General features: G+C 67.5%; 1 protein-coding gene across 1 annotated transcript in view; it reads right to left on the bottom strand.

The window, feature by feature from the left end:
• The window catches only part of COL7A1 (collagen type VII alpha 1 chain), a 28,820-nt gene extending 17,319 nt beyond the window's left edge, over positions 1 to 11,501 (bottom strand). Inside the window, exons 1-36 of the mRNA XM_062635877.1 lie at positions 11,230 to 11,501; positions 9,168 to 9,258; positions 8,890 to 9,070; positions 8,659 to 8,818; positions 8,468 to 8,561; positions 8,228 to 8,386; positions 7,898 to 8,061; positions 7,682 to 7,811; positions 7,476 to 7,598; positions 6,690 to 6,839; positions 5,875 to 5,994; positions 5,628 to 5,774; positions 5,343 to 5,459; positions 5,117 to 5,266; positions 4,830 to 4,958; positions 4,571 to 4,717; positions 4,288 to 4,413; positions 4,074 to 4,217; positions 3,867 to 3,992; positions 3,649 to 3,795; positions 3,444 to 3,572; positions 3,224 to 3,370; positions 2,958 to 3,077; positions 2,731 to 2,877; positions 2,520 to 2,656; positions 2,317 to 2,443; positions 2,098 to 2,241; positions 1,866 to 2,026; positions 1,732 to 1,779; positions 1,548 to 1,574; positions 1,393 to 1,437; positions 1,122 to 1,214; positions 883 to 990; positions 545 to 598; positions 292 to 360; positions 100 to 213 (exon numbers count right to left, since the gene is read on the bottom strand). Of these exons, the coding sequence (XP_062491861.1) occupies positions 100 to 213; positions 292 to 360; positions 545 to 598; positions 883 to 990; positions 1,122 to 1,214; positions 1,393 to 1,437; positions 1,548 to 1,574; positions 1,732 to 1,779; positions 1,866 to 2,026; positions 2,098 to 2,241; positions 2,317 to 2,443; positions 2,520 to 2,656; positions 2,731 to 2,877; positions 2,958 to 3,077; positions 3,224 to 3,370; positions 3,444 to 3,572; positions 3,649 to 3,795; positions 3,867 to 3,992; positions 4,074 to 4,217; positions 4,288 to 4,413; positions 4,571 to 4,717; positions 4,830 to 4,958; positions 5,117 to 5,266; positions 5,343 to 5,459; positions 5,628 to 5,774; positions 5,875 to 5,994; positions 6,690 to 6,839; positions 7,476 to 7,598; positions 7,682 to 7,811; positions 7,898 to 8,061; positions 8,228 to 8,386; positions 8,468 to 8,561; positions 8,659 to 8,818; positions 8,890 to 9,070; positions 9,168 to 9,249 (4,266 nt within the window). The 5' untranslated portion in view covers positions 9,250 to 9,258; positions 11,230 to 11,501. The remainder of the gene's footprint in view (positions 1 to 99; positions 214 to 291; positions 361 to 544; positions 599 to 882; positions 991 to 1,121; positions 1,215 to 1,392; positions 1,438 to 1,547; positions 1,575 to 1,731; positions 1,780 to 1,865; positions 2,027 to 2,097; positions 2,242 to 2,316; positions 2,444 to 2,519; positions 2,657 to 2,730; positions 2,878 to 2,957; positions 3,078 to 3,223; positions 3,371 to 3,443; positions 3,573 to 3,648; positions 3,796 to 3,866; positions 3,993 to 4,073; positions 4,218 to 4,287; positions 4,414 to 4,570; positions 4,718 to 4,829; positions 4,959 to 5,116; positions 5,267 to 5,342; positions 5,460 to 5,627; positions 5,775 to 5,874; positions 5,995 to 6,689; positions 6,840 to 7,475; positions 7,599 to 7,681; positions 7,812 to 7,897; positions 8,062 to 8,227; positions 8,387 to 8,467; positions 8,562 to 8,658; positions 8,819 to 8,889; positions 9,071 to 9,167; positions 9,259 to 11,229) is intronic.
• Positions 11,502 to 15,946: the final 4,445 nt, after the last annotated feature.

The raw sequence follows: 15,946 nt of genomic DNA, 5'->3' as shown, positions 1-15,946 counted from the left end.
GGTGGGGGCACAGCCCATGGGCAGGACCCGGGGAGCACACAAGGGGAGCAGCTTCACCCCCATCCCACACCTCTCTTGCACAGCACGGGTGGGATTTACCTTCACAAACTCTCCTGGTGGTCCTGGTGACCCTGGGGGTCCCAGCGGACCTGGGGGCCCTGGGTCGCCAAAGGGCCCCCGTGTGCCAGGGCTGCCGGGGGGGCCAGGGCTGCCCTGGGGGACAGAGATGTTCCGTTAGCTGTGGCCGGGGCTGTGGCAGAGACCTCTCAGCATCCCCATCCTCACACGTACCGGCCTGCCCGGCTCCCCTTTCTGGCCTGGCAGCCCCTGCCTTCCGTCCGTGATCACCTGGGGCTCCCCCTGAATGAGGAGGGGAGGCAGAATCAGTGTCCTGCTGTCCCCAGTGCAGGACAGGACCTCAGGGCCAGGAGCCCAGCAGGGAGATGGGGACACCCTGGGGTCAGCAGACACCAAGAGCCAGGAGACGCCAGAGGCCGAGATGCCCCACCGGGACCCTGCAGGGCAGCCCCTGCCCGTCACCTACCGGCTCTCCCTTCTCCCCCTTCAGGCCAGGGAGCCCCATCGGCCCTCGTGTCCCCTGGGAAGGAAGGACAAGAGTGAAGGGGGTACAGGCAGGCAGTGGGACAGGGGAGGGATGGGGCCGTACTCACAGGATCCCCTCGGGGACCAGGGATGCCCTGGAAAACAACAGCTCAGCAGGTGAATGCAGGTCCCTGCCAGCAGTGGAGCAGGGATGGGAGGGGGGCTCCAGCCGAGGCAGGGATGGACAGTCACACTTGGGACACACAGGGACAGCAGTGACCCTGCCAGCTACAGAGACCCCTGGCACAGGGAAAGGGCCAAGCAATGGGGAAAGCCCACGAGGCAGCAGGGGACACAAGGGACACCCGCACTCACCGGCTGGCCGGGTGATCCAGGGCTCCCGGGGCGGCCGGGGCTTCCTGGTGTCCCATCAGCTCCAGGGTATCCCTGTGGGAGAAAGAAGCCAGCATTTGATGCACTCGGGCACTACTGGACACCCCCCAGTGCAGTGCTGGTCCCTGCACCAGTAGCACAGAGCTGTGCCCAGGGACCCTGGCTGAGGCCTCGGGGGTGCTCACCCTGTCCCCCTTCTTGCCCGGCTGCTCCACACTTTGTCCAGGCAGACCTTGCGGCCCCGGGGGTCCTGGAGGTCCTGGCAGCCCGTGGCGGCCCTGGAGGGACAGCAAAGAGGATGGGCTGGGTGCTGGGTGGTGGCCAAGGGATGTGCCTCCTTCACCCCAATGGCAAGGGCTGGGCAGGTCCCTGCCCCAGAGCCTGCCAGCAGGACAAGGGGACATGGGGACCATGTCACTGCCTCCCCCCCGGGAGCTGTCCCCATCAGGATATTACCGGCTGTCCAGGGGGGCCCGGTGGCCCCGTGTGTCCTTGTGGTCCCTGTGGAGACAAAGCCAGTGGTGAGCATTCCCTGCGGGCTGGCACTAGCAGGGTTTGGGGGACACATCACCCCCAGAGTTACAGCTGGGGTGGGGACACGGAGCACTCACTGCCTCGCCACGGTCTCCCTTCTCGCCCTGCAAGGGGACAGAGTGGGGGGGTCAGGAGCTGCATCCCCATGCTCAGCCCCTCATTGTGCTGCTGCCATCAGCAAGCTGGGGGTCCCTGGCCCCCACTGAGCCCCTGTGGCACAGTACAGCATAGTGCAGCACAGCATGGTGTGGGGATGCTCACCTTGGGGCACTGCACGGTGCAGGGCCTTGGCTTCGGCTCCGGCTCCGGCTGACAAGACCAGAGAAGCCTGCGTGAGTCCAGGGCAGGAGAAGCCCCCCGTGGGGCTGCTCCCCGCTCCCCTCCCAGCTCCTTACCCTGGTCGAGATGATGGTGCAGAGGTCATCGGTGAGCTCCCCCTCCAGCTCAGCCGGGGCAACGCCGCCATGGTAGATGTACCGCGGATCCTCCCCGGTCACCATACGCCGGAGCTGCTCCCGGTCTGCTCCCTCCAGTCCCACTGCCAGCACCCGGACCCCTGGCCAAGAGCAGCCTCAGCACCCTGCGGAGCTGCCGTGCACCCTGCGGCACTCATCCATCCATCCTCACCCCCAGCCTTGACATCCCTGGCCGCAGCAATGGCATCGTCCCCGGAGGGGCCGTCAGCCAGGACCACCAGCACGGCCGGCACGCTGGGCCGGCGCCCCGCACCAGGGCTCAGCAGGTAGGTCCTGGCGAAGGTGATGGCTGCCCCTAGGGAGGGAGAAAGAGAAAAGGGCAGTCCGCAGGGTCCCACAGCGCTGCCCGGCTCCCAGAGCCGCCCCTCACCGATGGCATTGCCGCTGGGCTCCTCGTAGCGCATGGTGCGGATCTGCTCCAGCACGACGGACAGGTCACTGGAGCGGTTCAGCAGCAGCCAGGGCAGGCTGCGGTAGCTGTACGTGGCCAGAGCCACCTGCGAGGGCACAGGGAGCAGTGGGCACCACAACCCGCCCGTGTCCCCGGGGAGCCCCCACCACCGCAGCCCCTACCTGGGTGCCGTCCGGGCCCAGGCGCCCCAGGGCAGACACAGTGTTGGAGAGGAGCGTACGGATGGCATCAGCGCCAGAGGAGCTGTCGCGGGTGCCGTGCACCAGGAACACGATGTCACCGCGGGCATCCCTGCACACTGGGGACAGGGAGGGGGTGAAGCGGCTGCTGGAGCAGCCACCAGTGACCAGGTCCCCAGTGACCCCATGGTACCTGTGCGCTCACTGACAGACGTCTCAGCACCGGGCGTGCTGCCCAGCAGCGGGCGTAGGGTGAAGGTGTAGCGCTGGCCCAGGCGCAGCCCCGAGACCTGCTGGGAGCTGGCAGTGCCGGGCAGCGTGCGCCCCGACTCCCTGCCCGCTGCCACCCAGGGGTAGGGTCAGGGGGACAGCGAGACCCACAGGGACACAGCCCAACCCAGGGACACCCGCCCGTCTCACCCGTGGGGGGGGTCCAGGAGAGGATGTAGCCAGAAGCACCAGGGACCGGGCTCCAGGTGAGTGTCACCGAGTCCCTCCGTACCTCTGTCACCTGCAGGCTGGTGACACGGCCCAGGGCAGCTGCCAAGAGAGGAGAAGCGTGTCCCGGCCCCATGGGGTAGCCCCCAGCTGGCTCCCATTCCCCACCCATCACCCTCCCCAGCCCAAGGCACTGCCCAATTCCAAGTCCCCTCTGGGCTCCCCATGCCCTGCACACAGTCCTGTACCAGTAACGCCAGTGATGGTGGCTGGCTCGCTCTCCCGGCCACCAGCCATGCTGGTGATGCTGATGTGGTAGCGCCGTCCTGGCTCCAGCCCCGTGAGGTCGTAGGTGGTGGCGGTGGCTGGGAGCTGCTGGCTGCGCTGGGGCCCCCCTGCGCGGGCACAGAGGGGTGAGGGTGCACATGGGGGGGCCTGGGGGGTGCAGGGGGCTGGAGTCACTCTCACCTTCAGCCAGGCGCCAGACCAGGCGGTACCCAGTGCTGCCAGTGGCCGGCACCCAGGCCAGGTGCAGCCGGTGCTCTGAGGCCTCTGTCACCTGGAAGCTGCTGACGGGGGTCACTGGCGCTGCCTCCGCTGTTGGGCAGAGGAGCAGGGTTAGGGGCAGGGCGCCTGGTGTCACCCCAGGTGCTGCCCCTGACCCAGCACTCACGGGTGGTGACGACAATGGAGACAGGGTTGCCCTCGCGGTTGCCGATGAGCGCTGTCACCTTCACGGTGTAGGAGACGCCTCCCTCCAGGTCGGGGATGTCGAAGGAGCTGATGTGGCCGGGAACGTGGCGGCTGCTCTCCGAGCCCCCTGACAAGGAGAATGGATCAGCCCCCAGCCCACCACCCCCCCAGCCCATCCCCGTCCCCATCCCACGGTACCATCCCTGCGGCTCCACACCACACGGTAAGCCGTGGCTCCTGGCACACCGACCCAGGTGACACGGGCGACGTTGCTCCTGGATGCCTGCACCTCTAGCCGCGACACCGTCCCCACCTGCTCGGGTGCTGTGACACCAAGAGGACCATGTCACCGGGGCTGGCGGCCAGCGGCACCGGCCAGCACTGATGGGCAGGGGGACACCTCACCGGTCCGCGCCGTGGCGGTGACGGGGCTGCCCTCACGCCCATCCACAACGGCAGAGACACCAACGGTGTAGATGACGCCGGGGCGCAGCCCCTCGATGGTGAAGGCGGTGGGGTCGGCGGGGAGGAAGCGGGACTGCTCCACACCTACGGGGGACGGCTGCGATGGGAAGGGCTCTGGCGCCACCGCGCAGCCTCCCGCGGTGCTCGCACTCACCGTCGCTGCCCCGCCAGCTCAGCAGGTAGCCCCCGGCGCCCGGCAGCCCCCGCCAGGTCACCCGGAGCTGCCCGGGACTCGCCTCCATCACCCGCAGCTCCGACACGCTGCCCACCGCCGGGAGCTCTGCACCGCCCCACGGCACCACAGCGTCACCGCGGGGTGCTCAGAGGGACCCTGCGGCCACCCGGCACCCCACGGGGGTAGAGAACAAAGGCATTGGGGGGGGGGGGGGGAATGCAAAGCACTGGGATCCCGGTGCCAAACCCCGGCGGGGACTCACTGCGGCGGACGGTGAGCGTGGCCGCGCTGCCCTCCCTGCTGCCTGCGAGCGCCGAGACGCGCACCAGGTAAGCGATGCCCTCGCGGAGGTCACCCAGCTCAAGCCCCGTCTGGCTGCCGGGGACGCGCCTCGTCCTCTCCGTGCCATCTGCCGGGAGCGCAGTCACAGGCACTCAGCACCCTCCGGCCAGGCGGGGCCCTGGGCGCTGCCTGCACCCTGCCCTGCTCACCCTGCCACAGGCTGACCCGGCCCCGCTCACCCTGGCTGTTGCGCACCACCACTTTGTACTCGGTGGCGCCAGGGACGCCCGTCCAGCCCAGCCGCAGCCACCGGCTCGACTCCTCGAGCACCCGCAGGTCCGACACAGCTCCCACGGGCGCCTCCACGTCTGAAAGGGCACGCGGTGAGGCACGGCTGGAGCACGGCACCAGCATCACCCCAGGACAAGGCTGCAGAGCTGGGTCTCACGGCCAAGGGGTCCCCGGGATGAACAATACCTGGGACATCCCTCCATCCCAATGGACCCAGGGGACCCCCGGCAGTCACCTGTCTGGAACGTGGTGACAGGGGTGGCCACCTCCCTGCCATCGTAGAGCGTGTAGAGGGTGATGCGGTACTCAGTACCCGGCTGCAGCCCCGTCAGCTGGTAGGTGTTGGTATTGCTGGGGAGCGACACCGTCCTGGGGGGCTCCGGTCCTGTGGGGAGGGGGGGTGTCAGTGCAAACTGCTGGCACAAGGGGTCCATGGGGGTGATGAGGCACTCTGAGCCTACCTGTGGCTCTCTTCCACTCCAGACGGTAGCCACGGGCATCACGAGCACTGGTCCAGAGCACCTGGATGGACGTGGGGCCCAGGATGTTGGTCCGCAGCATCTGCTCTGCACCCGGCTCTGCAAGAGGGACCCCATGAGCCAGGCTGCCCCGTGTCACGCTGCCACCAGCCCCGCACACCGCAGCAGCATTGCTGTGGTGCGGTGCTATAGGTATGGTCCCCCCCTCATGCCACGGCAAGGGCAACAGGGTAGGAACGGGGTGGCAGCCCCATACCCAGCACCTACCCGTCCTCTGCCGCATGGTGGCTGCTGGTCCCTCCAGCTGCCCGAAGAGCGGGGCCACGGCCACCACGTAGTCAGTGTTGGGCTGCAGCCCCCCCAGCGCATGCGACGTCCGCCCAGCGTCCAGGTCCACCCTGTGCCTGTCCTGCCCTGCAGGAGCCGGCAAAGCCATCCCTTGGGGTGCCACTGCCCCCTCCTGTCCCCTTCCCTGCGGCCACCAGCACAAGGGGCACAAGGGATGGGCACCTACCTGTGAGGGTGGCCCAGGAGAGCCGGTAGCCGGTGGCCCCGCTGACAGGCTGCCAGGCCAGCAGCATGCTCTGCGCTGACACATTGTGAACAGCCAAGTGCTGCACAGCTACCGGGTGCCCTGCGGTGAGAGAAGCCCCTGGGGTTCCCCATGGGAAAGGGGGGCACGGAACAGTGGCAAGCACCAAGACACCCGCCTGCTCTGGGGATGGGAACCCCTCTGGCCTCTGTCCATGGATGCTGCACTGCACCCAGATCACCCAGGGCAGCCTGCACCCGGGTGGCTTCTTCAAAGCAACCCGGCTCCAGAGAACGGGAGCTCCAACACCTTCCTCCTAATGCATTAAATACTTTCTGCTGGTTAAAGCAGCCTGGGGCAGCTGAGGAATTGGTTTGCCAGTTCTGAGGCTTGCAAAGGTGTTCCCTCGGGGGCTCGCCCCCGCGCCTGCCCGGTGATGCTGCCGCCACCCTCCTCCCTGCGGCAACCACGTTTCCCTCCTTCAGAGCCAGTGCTTGAATTCACCAAAACTGCACTTTTCCAGCCGACATTTTTACATCACGTGGGGGAAGTTCCAGTGGAAACATTCCCAGGAGGCGGCGAACGGGCTCGGGAGTGCCCCCTGGGAGCACCTTCTGGGGCTCAGAGCATCACCATCACCTTGTAGTCATGCGCACGCACATCCCCATCCGGCCCCCCTCCCGGCATCAATGGGCCAGGCAGCCCCATCCCTATGGGGCATGGCGAGTGAAGGGGTGTCCCTGTGCTGGGAACCCATCCCCACCCAATGTGATCCCAGGACCTGGCTCAGTGCTTACGTGTCCTTGCGGTGAGGGTGCTGGGGCGGGCGGGCTGCTGCGCGTAGCGGGGCCGCAGCATCACCACGTACTCGGTGTCGGGGCGCAGGTTGCTGAGCGTGGCCGATTGTGCACTGGCCCCCAGGCTCTTCTCCTGCCCCTGGGCTGCTCCTGGTGGGGAGGCTGCGGTGGGCAGGGGCCTGGCACGCTCCATGCCGGCAACCAAGGGGTGTCTGCAGCCTGCCCTGGGGGTGCCAGGCAGTGCCAGGGGTGGGGAGCCTGGGAGAGGCCGGGACCGCAGCCAGGGGCACCCCGAGGGCCGTGGGGCAGGGAGGGGCTGCAGGTGTGCAGCTGCAGTGGGGCCCAGAAGGACGGGGGTGACACCCCCTGCATGCGTGTGCCGGCACCCTCACCTGCGCCGGGCACACGCCACATGGCACCGGCTGTCATGAACACACTAGCACACACCTGAGCCTCGGGGTGTAGGAACACACACACGGCCCCATGCCTCTGCACACACGTGTGCCCTGCAGCACGGGCACCAGCAGCCACAGTGCTCTGGCCGTGCACCCCTGCACCAAACCCCATGCATGCACCCCGCCATGCCTATGCCCGGCCTATGAAGCAGTGCAAAGGCATCCAGGCAGGACAGCTCCCTTGTAGGCACCATTCCTTCCCCTTGCATGTCCCTCACCTCGCACATCTCTCATCTAGCACATCTCTCACCTTGCCCATCCCTCACCTCGCACATCTCTCACCCTGCCCATCTCTCACCTTGCCCATCCCTCACCTCGCACGTCCCCTCACCTCGCACACCATAGCTGAGGCTGTAGCCCTGTGGGGGCTCAGGGCCAGGCTGCCAGGCCAGCCGCAGGAACGTTGGTCCAGTCTCCACCACGCGGAAATCCAGCACGGAGCCAGCCTGACTCTCTGGGGACGACGCAGAGGCAGGGGTGAACCCCAGCCCCGTGTGCCCCTGCCCATGGCCCCAACCCGTGGTCACGGACACTCACGGGTGCGCGCTCGGCCGGACACGGACTCGCCGACGCTGTTGGCGTACTGGGCAGTGACAGTGACCAGGTACTCGGTCCCCTCACGCAGCCCCCGCAGCACGGCGCTGGTCTCCCGTGGCCCCAGGGTCACCTGGGCAGGGACCGTGTCACCCCTTGGTGTCCCCAGGCCATGCATGGGGCCACTGGGGACCCCAGGTGTGTGGGTGAGACCCTCACCTCCTGCCTCTCAGCCACAACCGGCTGCCCCAGCCCGGTCAGCGGCACGTGCTGCACCCGGTAGCTGGTGACGGGGCCGCTGGCCGCGGTCCATCGGATCTGCAGCTGATCAAGGCCCCGCTCCAGGAACTGCAGGTTTGAGGGGCCGGTGTGGCTTGTCCCGTCTGGAGGGGAGCACAGGGGCCATCAGCTCCAGGATGCGTGGGGCAGCAGGGAGAGCTTCCCAGGGTGGCACAGCCATGTGCTCAGTGTCACAGGATGGCCAGGAAGGCATTCTGGGGAGGATGGGTGCTAAAGGTGGACCCAAGGGAGGAGGACAGGAGTCCATACCCAGCGTGCGCAGGGTACCCCCGACGCTCGTGCACACCCTCCGTGTCATCAGTGGCACCAGCGTCCCTAGCAGCTTGAAGTCACCAACATAGAAGAAGAAAGCATCGGTGGGCATCGAGGCAACACGGATCAGCTCCTTGCGGTCAGCATTCTTGACTCCTGGCAAGGATGGAGATGATGGGTGAGGGCAGGAACCCTGAACCCAGCAGCAGACCCTCTTGTCCAGTGCCAAAGCCTCACCAACGGCAAAGACCTTGATGCCCTGGCTCTTCAGCTTCGCTGCGGGCCCCTCAGCATCATCCTGGGACTTGCCATCCGTGATGAGGATGCAGATCTGTGGTGCCAGGGATGAGCCATAAGCCCCAGCCCAGAGCCCACAGACCTGCTGTGTTGCTCCCTGGGTGCTCCCAGGGCCACAGCCATGCCTGTACCTGGGGGACCCCAGGCCGGAGCTGTGTGGGACCAAAGAAGTTGTCAGCCACATAGCGGAAGCCGGCACCGGTGCGTGTGTTGCCGCCCTTGTAGCTGAGCTGCTGGATGGCCCTCCGGACACTGGTGCCGTTGGTGTGCTGGGAGAAGGAGAACTCCACCCTGGGGAGCAGGGGACACGTCAGCTCCCGTCCCCACCGCCTGCTGCTCCCGTGCCCCTTCCCGGGGCTCACCGTGGCTCGTCACTGTACTGCGCCACGGCGATGCGCACGGCCCTCTCGCCCACCGCCGGCATGAAGGGCACCACCAGCTCCTCCATGAACGTGCGGATGGCGCGGAAGTTGTTCCTGCCGATGCTGGACGAGCCGTCCACCAGGAAGGCGATGTCGGCCTCCAGCACGTCCTCACACACCGCTGCGGGATGGCAACAGTGCTCAGGGCACAGGCTGACACCATTGCACGACAGCGCTGGCCCCTCGCCCACTGCGTGCACCCGGTGCTCAGCACCCACCTTGGCTCCTCTTCTGCACTGCGGCAACTGGCGGGCCCAGGAGCACAGGGAGCACAGTGAGGAGCAGGAGCCGGCTGCTCATCGTGGGAGCCTGCGGGAGTGGAAGATGCCACCATTGCCCCATGTCAGCCCCATGCCCTGACACCGGTGACAGCACAGCAGGCCCGGGGAGGCACCAGTACCACACCGTGCCAGGGCACATGGCAGCCTCAGGAGGACAAGGTGCCACTGCTGGCGCCTCACGTACCAGGGAGAGCCCCGGCTATGGGCCAGGGCAGCGGGACCATGCCTGGCCATGTGTGTCACATCCCCAGCATCCCCATGCTGGAGGGACAGCTGGCAGCGCCCAGTGCCACCCAACAGGCCGGGAGCTGCCAGTGCCCGGCGGGCAGCCGCTGCCTGTCCCTGCTCGGGAGGGAGCCCCGACGGCAGCGTGCGGGGGGCCCCGACTCCACTCTGCCCGGTGCCTCGGGGAGTCGTGCCCAGGGTGTGCGCGGGCTCTGCCTCCACAAGCCCTTCCCGCTCCCTGCCTGCTCCCTGCCTCCTGCCTGTTCCCTGCCTGCTCCCAGCTCCCTGCCTGCTCTCCCCGGCCCCGGCAGCAGCTCCCCGCAGCCCCCAGCCCTGCTACGGAGACCCCCGGTGCGGGCGGCGAGCTCGGGTTTCTCCATAGCAGCCAGGGTGGGCGAGAGCCGCCCGTCCCCGCGCACACGGCTGCGGGCGGGGGAGCACCCGGCCTGACACCACTGCGATGGCCACGCCGGGTCTCAGCCCAGCACAGCGCGGCCCGGTTGCACCGGGGAGGAGCGCGCCCCGCGCGGGAGGGCGGACAAGAGCCCGCGGGGGGGGGGGGGGTCGGTCCGGTCCGGTCCTGCCCCGCAGCACCCCCCTGCCCCGCCTGCGGCGGGACCCCCACGGCCGCACGCACTCACCCACCGCGGGGCTGCACCGCTCCGAGCCGCTCCGTGCCGTACCGAGCAGAGCCGGGCGCAGGCGGTCCCGCCGCGTACCGGCCCCCGGTGCTCCCGCCCCTTTATCGAGGGCGGCCCGGAGCGCGGTGCCGGGGGGGGGGGGAAGCGGGAGCGTCGCGGCCCCCGCCCAGCCCAGCCCGGCCCCCCAAAGAGGGCTTTCCCCACCCCACCGAGCTGATCCCCCCCAAAGTGCCGGCCCTGCTGCAGCCCGGGCAGGGGCTGGGGGCTGCGAGGGGTGGGTGAAGCGGGGGGGGGGGTTCGTACCCCTGAGGGGTTTCTGCTGGGCTCGGTGCTGTGCTGGGGCTCAAGGCAGTTTTTGCTCCTGTATCTCCATTCTCCATGTCCCAGGAACTCTGGGATCTGCCAGCCAGGAGCCAGCCGTGCACCTCACCTCTGTCTATCTCAGGGCAATGTAATGTGCACTGCCTGACCCTGGGCAGAGTGGGATGGAGCTGCTGTGGGGATCCAAGCCCCTGGCAAGCTCCAGGTCAAGGTATGGCTCCAAGCACCAGCCCTGGGAAGGCCAGTGGTGGTGGAGATGGGCTGCTCCGCACACGGGCACAGCTCCCATGAGGCTGCAGGCTGGCAGGGCCTCGGCCAGGACCTCTCCTGCACCCACAGCTCGTGGGACCCCAGCACCCATGTCAAGTACAGGGAGTGCCCTCGAGCCAGCAGGAGCATCCTCCTGCCCTGCTCCGGATGTCACCTCCCAGGAACCACCAGCTCAGACCAATGGCCAAAGCCCACCCCAGAGCCAGTGAACACGCTGGGAAGCCCCCGGTGGTGTGACTGCACTGGGCAGGAGGATGCCCAGCGAGGCGGCCAGGGACCTGTGCTGCCCTGGCCTCCCTCTGCCCACCCAGCGACTGGAGGGACTGTCCCCTAGGGCTCCTCCTCTGCCCAGGGTGCACCCCTGACCCTCAAGGTGCCCCTCACCTCCAGGACACCCCATGGGATCACAACTCTCCTTGGGGTGAATCACCTGCACCCCATCCTACTGATGTTGCCTGTGCTTCCCCGGGGCCCCAGCATGTGCCCCATGTGCCACCTCCCCCTGTTTCCTCGGTCACCCACATCCCCAGCACCCCGCGTACCTCCGCCCTCCTGGCTCCCCTCGGCTCCCTGCGGGGCAACGGGCAGCTCCGGGGGCATCTTCCTGCGGGAGGGAGGGGAGCGGCAGTGGGGTCCCCGGGGCCACTGCAGGGATGGGGACCCGGGGCAGGGCCACCTGCCACCGAGCAAAGATGCTCCAGGGCCGGCTGCAGGCAACTTTCCCAGGCACACACAGTTCCCAGGCAGGGGAGGGGCGGCGATGCCACCGCTCTTCTTAAAGGCGCAGCAGGCAGCGCATCCCCTCCTCTTCATTAGCCTTTCTCTCATTAGGCCCCTGCCCGGCCCCCAAACCTGGCCGGTGGCTCCAAAGTTCACCGTGGCCACGGCTTTCCCCCTCCTTCCCCAGCTCCAGGGATCCGGCATCCCCAGGCCAGGACCATCCCCAAGCCGCTCGCTTAGAGAAGGCAGGATGTCCCAGTTAGACAAGGGGCTGCGTTACAGGGGGGAGTGAGGGGCCTGCCAAGGCGCTGTGCTGGCCCCGGGCCCGGAGCTGGCGGAGCAGCCCCACGGCGTGGTGCCTGCGGCAGGGCAGGGGCAGACGGGGGTCACTGGGCTGTGATGGGGCAGTGCTGAGGCCGGCATCACCGCGGGCATGGGGGCACCAAGCAGTGATGCTCTGCAGCCGTGCCACGGGCTCTGCCTGCCCGTGGTTCATCACGGGAGCATCCTGACCATCGTGCCAGCAGGATCCCGCTTGCACTGGCACTGGAGAGGGGCACGCAGGGTGCTGGGTCCCCAACACCAAGGTGCCTCCCCCATGCGGTGTTTCCCGGCTCTCTGCGCATACCAGGGCCGGGAAGGAATCCGTGGCCGCCGGCACACGGACAGAGCCTCAGAAGCAGGAGAGCTCCAGGTGTGAGTGATTCACTGGGTGCTGCTGCAGCCGATCCCTCCAGGAACATCCCAGGAAGCCATCGGCCCTTTCCCGAGCCCCGCCGTCTGAGAACTGGCACGGAGGAAGCCTGGGGCTGAGCCCCTCCCTGCCCTGCGTTGCCAGGTGAGCAGCCGCGGTAGGAAACAAGAGGAAAACCTATTTTCTGCGCCCTCAGGTGAGGTTTCAGCTGTGTTGGGTGGCAGGGAAGGTGAGTCACGGTGAGACGCGACGCTGCAAGAAGCGAGCTGCAGCCGCGGTGCCGTGGGTCCCATCCGATGCCCCACATCCCTCAGCAGCTGCCCGCGGCGCTGGGCACGGGCCGGGATTCGGCGCAGCGCGCACAGGGTTTTGGTGTGCCAGCCCCTCGCTGTCCGGCAGCGCTCCCTGCCCCGGCACAGCCTGGGCATCCCCGGCCCGCGGGATGCGCGGGGCAGCTCCAGGGCTGCTGGAGGGGACCTGCCCCTTCCCCGGGCCCTTCCACATCGGGGGCTCCGGGCGCAACGGGGCTGGCGCCGCGGAGGGCGAGGGGAGGAGGAGCGGCCGTAGTCAAGAGGAGCCTCGCCTGCCGCGGGGCCGGTTGGGACACGCTCCAGGAATGTCTCCCAGCACCAGGCACCGCCAGCTCCCACCCACAGCACCCCGGGATCCCACCGCCATCACCGGCTGGCTCCGGGAGAGCACTGGGGGGTCAGCATCGTGCTCATGGTGTGGCCTCAGGGACTTGTGTGCCACCCCACGGGACTCCCCAGCAAGCCCGGGAGCCACAAAATGGGCCAGGGAAGGGAACTGGTCACCCCTTATCACCTGCTGACCTGCCCCGAGGGCTTGGGGTGGGAGACGGCCATGCCAGTCCCCCCGGAGGCTCCTCAGCACCAGAAGGGACTTCCTGCAGCACCCCCCCTCCTGCTGCAGCCCAAGCCACATCACTGCAGAAGGAAGCAAAGCGTCACATCAAGGGGAAGCCATGCCTGGTGAGCTGCCCTCTGCTCCGCGGCGCTGGGGATGCTTCTGTCTGCAGGGACCGCAGAGGATCTGGTGGGTGATGATGGGGACAAGTGGTCCCTCATCCCTCAGGGCTCCCCCCAAGCCGCTGCAGAGGGATGAGAAGCTTTTCCTGACCATTAACTGTTGTGTCTGGAGGCTGCCGCCAGCATGGCCACACACCAGCATCCCACAAAGCTGTGCTGGACTGCGGCCAGGCCCTGCTGTCCATGTGGACAGGACTCCAGAGGGAATGGTGACACCCCTTGGCTGCAGGAGAAGGCAGCTCTGGTCAGCCTGACACAGGGACTGGGTTGGTTCCCAGGGACAGCGAGGGAGAGGGAAGCCAGGCACTGACCAGGGGTGGTGGCACTTTGCAACAGCACAGAGCCACAAAGGGGTGGTGATGGTGAAGACAATGGCAGCAGCATGAGGAGGCAGCAGCGCTGTGTAGGGCTCCAGAGCCCCCAGTTAACCAGCCATTTCCATTGGCTTTGGGCTATGCTTGGGTGCCCAGAGAGGCTGCAAAGTGGCTGGGGCTGGGTACCAGGGACCTGGAGCAGGCAGGATGCAGGCAGGGACTGAGGTGATGCACTCCATCTGCACTGACCACCCAGGTTCTTCATTCTCCAGTGATGGAGGCACGAGCTGCTTGCCTTTGCTCTCACACACAGGAGGGACCAGGCTCTGTAAAGTAAGCCCAGCTTCTCCCCGAGGATGGGGATGTAGGAAAGGGTGGGAATGCAGGGACCAGACACACCAAAGCTCCCAGGGGATGGGAGGGAAGGCAGGAGTCCAGCACTGCTCCTGGGGACCTCAGGGGAATGCTCACCAGCACCGTGCGCAGGATGGTGCCACCGCTTCCTGCTGCACACCAGGTTGAGCAGGGAGATGCCAAGGATCGGGATATACCCAGCACATGGAGCCCGACCCGCAGGGCTGGGGCACTTGCCACCAGCACGGCAGCTCTTGTCACACATCGGGACAAGCTGCCCAGCAGCTCCCAAACCTCGCAGCACCTCTGAAGCCCATTGCTGCCCATCCCTCCTGCCTCAGCCCCAGGGCAGGGGGAGATGGGCAAGATATAGGAGCTGCCTGACACTGAGCTACTTCCCCTCCCAGGGCTGGGAAGCGGCACTCAGGCAGGCCAGCTGCCCCACAGACATTATGGGCACTGGCAGCAGGAGGAAGGGCAGGCAGCGTCTGGGCCTGGGAAGCTGCAGCCATTCCTGGGATGCCACCAGCTGTGCCACAAGAAGCTGCTCCTCACTGGGGGTTCATGCAGCTCTTTGGGGATGGGATTATTTGTTCTTCCCTCCAACTGCCTCCCAGGCTGTTGCAGTGGCTCAGGGCAGCTGTATTCCCAGGGGAGGAGCGTTGCCAGGAGGAATCAAGGAGCCATCCCTCAGGGGCCCCTATCCCAACCGCAAAGGACAGAGTGAGGACATGCTGAAGCACTGCTCTGGGATGCTGCTGCTGCTGCACTGGGGCTCGCTATGGACGGTCATTGCCTTCCCAAGAGATGGGAACAAGGAGTCACTGGTGGCGAGTGCACCAGCGCTCCTGCTGTGAGCCATGGGTGCTGCCAGCCCCAGCACAGCAGTCACTGGTGGCAGGGACCCGCTCCGAGGTGCTCGGGAGGAATCTGCCCACCCCAGCTCCCCAGACCCAGGCCCGGGAACAGCCGCCCCCTGCCCGCTGCCCTTTCCCGGGATGCCGCAGTGTGGAAGCAGGAGCAGCATCGGGACGCGGCTCTGGCAGCGGGAGGCCGGGGGTTGCTCAACGCTTCCTCCCGCCCCTGCTCCGTGTTTCACAACCCGCACCCACACGCCCTAAACCCGGGGCTCGCTGTGAACCCCCAGGGGAGGGGGGGCTCAGGGCACAGCCCCCTTCCCGCTCCGTGGGCTCGGCTGCTCCTTGCGCAAGGGGAGCGACACCCGCGCCCCCGGGCTGGCGGGAGCCGTGCGGGGCGGCACCGCGGGAGGGGACGGGGACCCGGCACGGCCGGCGCCAGGCAGGGGCACGGCGAGGGGTGCGCGCCACGGGAGAGCATCGGCTGCGCTGCATCCGCCGGGAAGGGGCTTGTGTAAGTCCTGGGGCTGGTAGAGAAGTGCGGGACATAGAACCATGGAAGCGTTTACGGTGGAAAAGACCTTTAAGATCATCGAGGTCAACCGTTCCCCAGCGCTACCAATTCCAGCACTAAACCATGCCCCCGAGCGCTACAAGTCCTTTCAATCCCTCCAGGGGTGATGACTCCACCGCAGCCCTGTTCCTGCGCTTGTCAGCCCTTTCCGTCAAGTGCTGTTCCTAATATCCAATCTGGAAGAGCTGGCACCAGCTGCTCTGCCCGCAGGACACCGTTGTGCCTTCCCATACACCAGCCACCAGCGCCGGGGCCCCAGCAGCCGCAGGTTCTACACACCGCGGGAAGGATGAGGATCTGCTGGGGCGGTGAGGAGCTGGGGGCTGCAGGAGCACCTCTCGCTGTGGTGGGTGCCGGGGACCGCGCTCCGGAGGGATCGGTGCTGTTCACAGGACCGGGCTCATCCCCAGGGCTCCTCTGGAGAGGCAGAGCCGCTGCTCCCGGCTTCCCTGGCAGGGAGCCCAGCTCCAGAGAGCAGCACAAAGAGAAGGCAGCGCCCGCCCGGCCCGGGAGGCTCAGTCTGTCACCATGGGAACCCCCGATGACTTCATACCCCCACGGAGCTGCGCGGCCGCGTCACCGGCGTGGCACGGGCGGGTGGGCACAGGCACCGCACGCACGGGATGTGGGGCAGATGCTGCGGGGGGGGGGCTGAGCAGCCCGGTGAGGATGCTGCAGGGGACGGTTGCAGTTTGCA

Source organism: Pezoporus occidentalis, unplaced genomic scaffold, assembly GCF_034315485.1.
Source record: "Pezoporus occidentalis ecotype Australia unplaced genomic scaffold, CSIRO_AGI_Poc_V1 ctg114, whole genome shotgun sequence".
Lineage (NCBI taxonomy): Eukaryota > Metazoa > Chordata > Aves > Psittaciformes > Psittacidae > Pezoporus > Pezoporus occidentalis.
The sequence above is the reverse complement of the archived record's forward strand: the minus strand, read 5'-3'. Positions and strand labels throughout refer to the sequence as shown.